At 34.6% G+C, this 9887-nt stretch overlaps 2 protein-coding genes across 4 annotated transcripts; both read left to right on the forward strand.

Moving 5' to 3' along the window:
- Positions 1-3246: 3246 nt before the first annotated feature.
- LOC147386833 (disease resistance protein At4g27190-like) lies at positions 3247-5015 on the forward strand. Its single transcript, XM_086424629.1, has 2 exons — positions 3247-3655; positions 3775-5015. The coding sequence occupies exons 1-2, from the start codon at positions 3247-3249 to the stop codon at positions 5013-5015; spliced, it is 1650 nt and encodes a 549-aa protein (XP_086280755.1).
- A 121-nt stretch (positions 5016-5136) lies between these two features.
- On the forward strand, positions 5137-9877 carry LOC147386834 (putative LRR receptor-like serine/threonine-protein kinase At1g07650). 3 transcript variants are annotated; one of them, XR_015172226.1, is made up of 7 exons: positions 5137-5477; positions 6101-6151; positions 6620-7054; positions 7666-8045; positions 8133-8325; positions 8593-8685; positions 8898-9874. XR_015172226.1 is itself a non-coding variant. In XM_086424080.1 (5 exons), exons 2-4 carry the CDS (start codon positions 7812-7814, stop codon positions 8637-8639), a joined length of 474 nt encoding a protein of 157 aa, XP_086280206.1. In that variant the 5' UTR covers positions 6181-7054; positions 7666-7811; the 3' UTR covers positions 8640-8685; positions 8898-9877. The 3 variants fall into 3 exon arrangements, 1 of the variants encoding a protein (XP_086280206.1); XR_015172227.1 differs by lacking the exon at positions 6101-6151; XM_086424080.1 differs by lacking the exons at positions 5137-5477; positions 6101-6151 and having other exon boundaries at positions 6181-7054; positions 8898-9877.
- The last annotated feature ends 10 nt before the right edge of the window (positions 9878-9887 follow it).

The following is a 9887-nucleotide window of genomic DNA, read 5'->3' on the forward strand; positions in this document are numbered from 1 at the left end:
GGTGGGTTGTTGAAGGTACTGCAATAGAAATGATGGAGATGAAGTGGGTTGAACATGAGAGAGAAAGGAGGGTTGAGAGTAAGAGAGGAGGGCAGAGATGTTAGCAACGAGAGAGAGGAAGTTGTAGATTTAATGGAATACTCAATTGACTCCCTTGATGTGACATGTATGAGAACCGTAGATCTGTACTCCTTGGATGGCATGCATTGCATTGCATTGCACTGAGGAGGAGGATTTCAATCCTCCACCCTAGCCTGGGTGCATAAGATCTAGATTCAAACACTAATTTAGAAAGTTTCCCAAAGTCATGAACAAAATAGACACGGTTGAGAAACACTTTCCTTAATTAAAAGTAAGATTTGAAATCTTAATAAGTTAGTATTTTTTTTTTTTTTTAAAAGGGAAAATATATACTAATAGAGAAAGAGAATGATTAGCTGGACTTTCTTCAAAAAGAGGAAATAATTCTCAAATTAGCCTCTTAGGCCAAAGATGGAAGTATGAAGGATTTATTATACAAAGGTTTTGATCATACCCTCCTAAGCCATCCAAAAATAATTCAGAAAAAATCTCTCATCTTCTTGTTCTTCATCTCATCTCATCTCATCACGTCTTTCTTTTTATTATTCTCAACCTGATCAATAGTGTTGGCCCTTCTCTCCTTCAAGCACTTCTTCAACTCGATTTTCCAATAGAGGTTCCTTTCCTTTAGTCCAGTTAGTATCTTGCATTTTATATTATTGCTTCAGATTTTTCTTTTTCTTTTTTTTCATATTTCTCGTATTTTCTAATGGAAATAAAAAAACAGATAATAATTTGTATTATTGCTTGATATATGTAGACTTTTGGTCTTATTTAATGTTTTTAAATTGAAACTGACAACAATTTTTTTAGCATGGGATGACGTGTAATTATTATCATTCTTTTTTAATTGATATATTTTATAGAAACCTTTTAATTATCAAATATTAAACATGTAGGAAAGAAAATTAAAAATTATTAGTTTACTTTGAATTTTACAAAAATCTTAAATTAAAACTCAAAAAATTAATTCCTTTTACAACTAATCTAAAATCATGTACATACATATTTTAGTCTTTTCACTAAAGTAATTATGAATATTCTTACAAATTTAATTATTAAAATATGAAAAGATTTAAATTAAGAATTGATTTTTTTGAATTCTCTTTGAATAAATAAATAAATATATATATATATATATATATATATAGGGTCAGGTTCAAGGGCCATGTGAGAAAACATGTAAGAAAACTTTCGGCGGTAAATAAAATTTTAAAATATGGGTTAGAAATTTTAGATTGAGCTGATTTTTTGTGAGGATGATCTCTATGATGGGAAGATCATCCAAAAAAAAAATCAGCCCAATTTGAAACTTCTAACCCCATTAAAAGTGATTTAGAATGTGGACCGTCGATTTTTTTTCAATTTTTATCACTAATTTGTAAATCACTTTTGATGGATTTAGAGGTTTCTGATTGAGCTGATTTTTTGTGAGGATGATCTTCTCATCATAGTGACCATCCTTGCAAAAAATCAGCTCAATCCAAAACCTCTAACCCTTATTTTGAAAAACGAAAGTTTTCTTACATGTTTTCTCACATGGCCGTTGAACCTGACCCATATATATATATATATATATATATATATATATATATATATATATATATATATATATATAGGTCCCGTTCGGCACCCTAAGTTTTACCACACACTTTAACAAACGCGTTTTGTCTTACATGGGTTAGAAGTTTCGGAATGAGCTGATTTTTGGTGAGGATGATCTCTATGGTGAGGAGATCATCCTCACCAAAAATCAGCTCATTCCAAAACTTCTAACCCCATCAAAAATGGTATACAAAAAATGGGCGGTCCACAAATTTTCAACGTGTAAACATAGGGCTAAACATTTCGGAATGGGCTGATTTTTGGGGAGGATGATCTTCTACTCATAGAGATCATTCTCACCAAAAATCAGCCCATTCCAAAACCTCTAACCTATGTTTTGAAAAATGTTTTGCCAAAATGTTTGTTGTTGATCATTTCCCATATATATATATATATATATATATATATATATATATATAACTTAACCAATAGAAATTGGCCCAACCAAATTGAACCCTATCAAACTGGGTCCAATCAATTAAGCAAGATTTCGGTTGATTCATCTTTTAAAACACTGTTTTTCTTTACTAATGTTCTTTTTTTCTCGGTTGTTAGAAAAAAGAATACTCGGCGATCAATGGCTCATCGTGGTATGGAAAGTATTAGTGTTGGAAAAATCTGCATTTCTATGCAAATTTTTGTGATCAAGTAGGGATATTTGAGCTACGATTCAAGTGGGTCCCATTATTTTTTTGTAGTTGGACCACTTGGAAACTTATTCATCTCATTGAAGAGAATAGTTTCATGTTTTAAGTTGTCAAAAATTCATTATGGGTGAATGACAAATCAGCTCCAAAGAACCCCTATTAGCCATGGTTTGTTGTATGTGGTTTATAAGATTATTGAGTTTATAAGAGAAACTCTTTAGTCCCACATCGGATAGGAATAAGAAAATTGTCTAGTTCTTATATAGAACTTCTTATATCACTTAAGTGTATATGAGAGAGAGACTTGGATAAGCCCACGCACGCGCACAAGGGGCCCATGGGCTCAAGAAGGATTTAATCCATTGGTCCAAAATATCCTTAATGCGTAAGGACACCTCCTTTGATTCTTTGGGTATCTCTTAAGAGACACACATGCACCTGTCCTTTTCTAAGAGACACTTGCACATTCCTTTTCCTAAGAGACACCTTGTCTCTTAAATTTCTATAAATAGGTCATCTCGACCTCAGTTTTATTCACTCAAAAAATTTTCTCTTCTTTGCTGTTTAAACGTGCAAGCATTCTGTTTTCCTTCTGCATTCTTTGAGAGTATAAACAGTAGCGTTCGGTTCGCTAGACGTGTAGATTGTAGTGCTGCCTCTACACGTGTGATCGTTGTATCCTGGGAGACAATTGTTCATTGATCCGTGTGCACCAAGTTGCGGGAACAAAATTGTCTTAAGGACATTGTGTTCAACACAAGCCTCGGTCAAACTTTCTTTTTGTTCATTCTCGGGTATCTACCGCATCAAAAATTCAACAATTAGTTGCTCTATTCTTTCTCACATCGGTTACACTATCTTATGCGAGAAAAATGTTATAATCCTGAAAGAAAAAGTGAGTTTTATAGCAAGTATGAGAGAGGGAGTAGAACATTTGGTCCAAATAGGTCGTAGGAATGGATATTTAACCAAGCCACTAGTTCAATGGTGGTTACATGAGGTGATCTTGGTCGAAGACGAGGCGAAGAAATTGATCGATGAAGCCGAAGAGATCACTAGTAGTAGCTGGTGGTGTTTGGCTCGTTATCTTCTGGGTAAAGAAGCAATAGAGATGATCCAAGTTGTGGATCAACTTCTGTCTGAGGGTCAAAGCTTTAGTGACTCCTTTGCTTCAGTATCAGATCCTGCACCTTTGTGCATCTTTCCACGCAATTGTGATTTTCAGACTTTTTCATCCAGAGAATTTGTTACCAAGGAAATCATGATGGCATTGACGGACGAAAACATTCATATGGTCGGGGTATATGGGATGGCAGGGATTGGTAAGACTTGATTGAAAATGTAGTGGAACAAGTCAAACGAGATGGTCTCTTTGATGTCTTTTTGACGCATAAGGTGTCCCAAAATCCAAACCTTAAACATATTCAATGTCACTTCGCAGCGCTATTGGGGATGAGAGGACTTGATGATGAGCAATGCAGTTGTCGAAGAGCAGAATGGTTATCAGAAAGATTGAAGAAAGAGAAGCGGGTACTTATAATCTTAGATGATCTATGGCAGAGACTGGATTTAGCTATGGTGGGAATCCCTTTAGGAGATAATCACCTGGGTTGCAAAGTTGTAATCACAACGAGAAGCGAAGATGTTTGTAATGGAATGGAAACCCAAAAGAAGATCAAAGTTGAAAGACTATCAAAGCAAGACTCATTGATTTTGTTTCAACAGAAGTTATGTGATGTTGTTGACTCTCCCTCTTTGAAAACGTTGGCCAGGGAGGTTGTTAATGAATGTGGAGGCTTGCCCTTGGCAATTGTTATGGTTGGAAGGAAAATGCGAGGTAAGATGGACCTGCTAGGTTTGTGGGAGGCTATAGCTTATCAATTGAAGAAGTCTATCTTTTTCAATAGCCAGTTGCCAGTCTTCTCCTCGGTGAAGTCTAGTTATGATTACTTGGAAAGTGAAGAAATCAAATGGTGCTTGTTATTTTGTTGTTTTTTCCCTAAGAATCACAATATTAACGAGGAAGAATTGATGAGATATGTGATGGGAGAGAAGCTATTTCTAAATGTCTCCTGTATAGATGAAGGCAGAAGTCGATTGCATGCTATATTGGATAAGCTTATATCATCATGTTTGTTGTTAAAAGGTGATCGACATGGACATGTAAGGATGCATGGTGTCGTTTATGATATAGTCCTATCAATTGCATCTGAAGAAAACAATGGTTTTATTATACATGCAGGCTTGGGATTGACAAGATGGGACGCGATTTATTTAGAACCTACATGCAAGAGAAGGTCCCTAATGGGTAATGAAATCAGTAAACTAGTCTCCGATCAATCTGAATGTTCCCAACTCTTGTCCTTATCATTGTCAAGGAACTCTACTTTGAAGAAAATCCCTGAAAGCTTTTTCGTAACAATGACTTCTCTTGTGACTCTAGATCTACAGGACACTGGTATTTCATCGCTACCATCATCATTCTCGTGCCTCGTGAAACTTCGGACACTTGATCTAGGGAATAATCCGTTACTAGATGTATCTCTAGTTGGAAAGTTGAAGCAACTCGAAATACTTTCTCTAAGAAGGACTCTCATACAAAGGTTGCCTCAAGAAATAAGGGAATTGAGCTATCTGAAGGTATTAGACTTGTCACATACCATCCACACTACAAGAAAATAGTGAATCTGGAACCAAATTATAAAACGGATTTTATCCGTTTCAAATTAAAAACGGGTTTAAACCGTTTTACCTATTAAAGCCGTTTTAATCGTGTTTTAAATGTCGCATTTTCCGTCTCAACGAGCCACTCTCTCTGTCTCTCTCTCTCACTCTCTCTCTCACGGTCGATCCCTCAACCACTCAATCTCATCTCTCTCTCTCAGTCGCTCCTTCGATCGACCTCTCAGTCACTCTCTCAGTTGATCCCTCAACCACTCGATCTCATCTCAATGTTAAAAGCCGTTTTAATAGATGAACATCGAAAGAGAAACATTCTTTGGATCCTCATTCTAACAGGAACGAAGAAGATGGCTGAACCGTAAGAGCCTGAGCAGTCTCCCTTCTTCATCTTCCATCTTCGATCGTCACATTCGGGCTCTCATTTTCACAGAAACGAAAAATGGAAGAACCATAAGAGCTCGAGTAGGTTTGATCTTCCATTTTGACATTCCATCTTCAATCTTCACACAACCCTAACTCGATCTTTTTGATTTCATTCTTCACAAAATCCTAAATCTAATTTCGGATTTGTCTCTCAAATCCTAAATCGATCTTGACAAAACCCTAAATCTTATTTCGGATCTGTCTCTTAAGCACAAAATTGATCTTGTTGATTTCTCTGTTTTCATTGAGATTTCAAGTTCAACATTGAAATTTTCAGAGAAGACTTCAATTTTTCTGTTGGTGTGTAACACTAATCTCTATTAGTTTAAACACCTTCTCTCGTTACAGACCAAGTTATTCACATTATATCTTTGTTTTTTATCTTTAAGAGATAACCAAACAATAGTATAGCAACAGGACTTGAAAATGATGGGTTACATTCATTTCTTTGATAAATTTCTATTATGAGCAATAGTATAGCAACATATTGCTTTGGTAGTTATGACGATAGTATAGTAGGATGGTTTTTGATTTTGTATCCCAATGTAACTTTTGCAAGTCAAAAGCCTGGACCTGGCAGGTACTTAAAAAGTTCCTATTTTCTTGAATATATATGCATAAAAATTCTTGATTTTCTATAATATGTTTCCTTCTGTGTGCAGCAACAGTTTAGAAATTTCCATGTGATGCTAGTTCAAGCTATGATGCAATAGGTTTGGTTCCCTATTTTTCCATGAGCAAATTCCCATGTAATGTGTAGTAGATTATCCACTGGTTTAAATTGCTTCCCTGTTTCTCCATGAGCAATTTCCCATGTAATGTGCAGTTTTCAATTGGGTGGAAACAACACTTGTGATCTTACATTTGTTACGATTCTACAAATTGATCATTCTGAACTAAAATCATGCTTTTAAGTGTCAAAATCACATTATATAAAATAGCCTGACCCCCAAGAGTTACATATAAGTATATATAAAAAAATAAAGGGACGGTGCCCATGATGTGCAGTGTACGTGTGGGATGAACCAAATTCTTATTGAATTTTTTACTTTTATTATTAATTATAAGGAATGCATGCATGTTTTTCAGTACACACCATTGAATGCTACACTGCTCTTCAAATTACTTAATCTTAGCTGAGTCAAGAAGATGACTTTTTGTATTACAATGTTGGCATACAGTGATCTTTCCTACAACAACTTCTCAGTAGGAAACTCGGGGGCAGTTGGTTGTCAACAGCGGAATGTGTAAGAATACTCCTTTAAATTCTGGCTTCTTTATAGTTTCTATCTTCATATGGTTAATTATCTTCTTTCTAATTCGATACTTTTTTGTTTTTTGTTTTTTACTTTGGATTATTTTCTTTAGAAACTTATTTGGAAGTTCTTCTTTGGGGAATAACTCGTAAGTCACTAATACATCTTTTTATTGTGACATTGCATCATAATAAATTTCTTAGATTATCAAAGCTGTTTATGAAAATCATCTTCAGTTCATTTCTTTGTTATATATAAGCATGCGCAATCTAATCTCGTAATGCTGACATGCTTTGGACCTTTTATATTGATCAAGAAGTGGAGTGGTTCCATGTTTGAGGAGCTTTCGTTGTCCATGAAGTAAGGCTGTGTTTTTTTTTTTTTTTTTTTTCTTTTTTGGGGATTCACATTTGTTTGGAGATTAGTTTCTATTTTTCCTTCAGTTATATTATAAATGTCATCTGTTTATATTATTAACGTGTAGTGGTTCCTGTATTTTCTCTCCTATCAAAAAAGCAAATTAGCTTCTCTTGATAATAAAAAAAATTCCTTAAATTTTTTCAAAACTTGTAGCTTTTAATCCACAAGTCAGCTTGTAGTAAAAGTGAATACGTTCGAGGGCTCGCATTAAGATCTTCTAATCATATTCATTATTAAAACTATTTCTATGTAGCCATAATATATATATATATTGTTTCAATTTAGAATTCTAAAATGCTTTTTGAGAACTTCAAAGCTAGTAACGTAGTTATTTTAAGTTACCCACTAAGTATTTCTTCCTTTTCTAACCAACACCTATTAAGCATCTCGCTCAATTGATTGACAATTTATTCGTTAAAAACACCTTAAGCACATTTTCCTCCCAGTTCCTAAATAGAAAAGAAATTAAAACTGAAAGAAAGGGAAAAATCTAACTTTGTAATAAGGCTTATAACCACTGAGCATTAATCTATAAGTACTTTTGGTTCCAGACTGGTATTCGTTACATATAAACTGCGGTGGAAGAGAAGTTACTATCAATGGAAATACTACATACCATGACGATATAGACTCAGCTGGTGCTTCAAAGTTTATCCAAAGTAGATATAACTAGGCATTAAGTACCACGGGAAACTTCATGGACAATGATAATGATGTGGACCCCTACACAACAACGAATATATTCAGACTCACGATGAACAACTACCAATTATACACGACAGCACGCATTTCTCCCATCTCTCTCACATATTATGGATTCTGTCTACTAAAGGGAAACTATACCGTGAATCTTCACTTTGCGGAGATAATGTTTACAAATGATACAACATATAGTAGCCTTGGAAGATGTATATTTGACATTTACATTCAGGTATGCTAAAACAGAACTACGAATATATGCTTTTATTATTAGCATATAAATTAAATGTCAGAGTTAACTAGATTAATTTTATTGCAGGGAAATTTAGTACTGAAGGATTTCAATATTGAGGATGAAGCGGGCGGTGCTAATAAGGTAGTCATAAAAACATTTAAAGCGGTTGTGACGAGTACTTTAGAGATTTGCTTATATTGGACTGGGAAGGGAACAACTGGGATCCCTGTTAAAGGAACCTATGGTCCTCTTATATCAGCAATTTCTGTGAACCCTGGTGAGTTATCCCGAATACACGTAGTATACCTCAAATTTTCCTTTATTTTACTGTACAATACTGGTTATCCTTCTTTTGGCATATGTCTAGATACTAAGTGGTACTACTAGTTGTATTTGGATAACCCCTCTAAAGTTTTACTACTACTAGTAATGTTTCTTCTCACTACAAGGTTCTTTATCAACAAAGTACTTTTACTTTTTTAGTTATATTGTTTAACTAATAACTGACTATGTTTTTGTGTCAACTAACCCCTTTTTAATTCAGCCATTGTAAAATTAATATTTTACACTGCCGGTCCCAAGCCAGGATAAAAGAGGAGGGAAAAGGATGATCCAAAGAGTATTAAAGTGCTAACAGGTATTGCTTTTCTTCATCTTTTTTCTCATTCTCACATACAAAAGTATTAATAGTGAGGTTAGTAATGAGAGTTTCTTATAATAAAAAAATAAAAAATGAAAACAGTATGAGTGGTTTAACACTTTCAATTGAATTGGTATGAGTGAATTATATGTTGTGGAATTCATCTTCAAATGAAATATTTCTGAAATCAGTAGTACTTTCAATTACAGAACTCGAGGGAGTTGAAGAATTGGGATATATAAGCACGTCCGTTTCAATTTGATTGGTGTGAGTGATCAGTATTTTACAGAATTCATCTTGGAGCCCCCCAGCCATTGCGATCTGTAATTCAGAACTGTTGATCTTCCTAGGATCAGTAGTGGATACAATAACAGACTCCATCAATTGTTGGATCTCATCGACAGCACTTAAGCATCGATCTCCTTCTTGTTGATCGCTATCAAATATTGTACATTCTCTTGCTTCTACCAATGCTACGGAATCCTGTTTTAAGATGAGCTTCTCTGCTGCTTCGAATTCTATTGCTGCGTTCTTCTCCAACGATTCCATCTTGGGATCGAAAAACATTTATTAGATCGGTAAAGCAAAAAATTTAATGTAAAGGTAGAATTTGTTGATGTTGTTTTTGTGAGAGTGATTACTACTGGTTAAACTTGGACTACAAACAACAATTATTATTATTATTATTTAATTTTTTATTATTAGAAATTATGATCTAGCTAGTAAGTTGTGGTTTTGTTTCAATCTTATTTCTTGAAGCATTTTGAAGATCTCTTTGTGAGTGGCGGATCTTTTTTGTTTTTTGGTTAGTACCTGTAGGCTGTAGCACATAGTAGAGATGTCCATTTTGTTTTCAAACTGATGACATGCTCCCTTGACCTAGGTCTTCTCTGAGAGAATAATTTAAATGAGTTATATAACCTCATCTTTTTATAAGCCATGATTTACTAACATGTCACTGTTAGATTCTCCTGCCTCAAGCCCAACTGCCAGCAACACCAACTTCAAGGGGTTCACTTACGTGAGGCCTGCTACTTTTTTTCTTCAGAGGAATGACTGAATTACCTCCTATTTTCTCTCTTTAAATTTAATTAGGCGCGCTGATGTGAGTTGGTGGTGGTTCTCACCAGTGAATCTATATATGCTAACAGTGGTTATGAATGACAATCATCCTATTTTGTGTTTCCATTTTCACGTTG

The sequence above is a fragment of the Akebia trifoliata genome, chromosome 14, assembly GCF_017979445.1.
Source record: "Akebia trifoliata isolate Shusen 1 chromosome 14, ASM1797944v1, whole genome shotgun sequence".
Classification (NCBI taxonomy): Eukaryota; Viridiplantae; Streptophyta; class Magnoliopsida; order Ranunculales; family Lardizabalaceae; genus Akebia; species Akebia trifoliata.

What these genes read in the sequence shown, in the direction of transcription:
- LOC147386833 (XM_086424629.1), top strand. Translation starts at nt 3,247, where the DNA reads ATGAGAGAGGGAGTAGAACATTTGGTCCAAATAGGTCGTAGGAATGGA. An exon ending in ATATGGGATGGCAGGGATTG is followed by an intron (nt 3,656 to 3,774) that starts GTAAGACTTGAT and finishes GTCACTTCGCAG; the next exon opens with CGCTATTGGGGATGAGAGGA.
- LOC147386834 (XM_086424080.1), top strand. Translation starts at nt 7,812, where the DNA reads ATGGACAATGATAATGATGTGGACCCCTACACAACAACGAATATATTC. An exon ending in TATTTGACATTTACATTCAG is followed by an intron (nt 8,046 to 8,132) that starts GTATGCTAAAAC and finishes ATTTTATTGCAG; the next exon opens with GGAAATTTAGTACTGAAGGA. An exon ending in AGCAATTTCTGTGAACCCTG is followed by an intron (nt 8,326 to 8,592) that starts GTGAGTTATCCC and finishes TTTTTAATTCAG; the next exon opens with CCATTGTAAAATTAATATTT.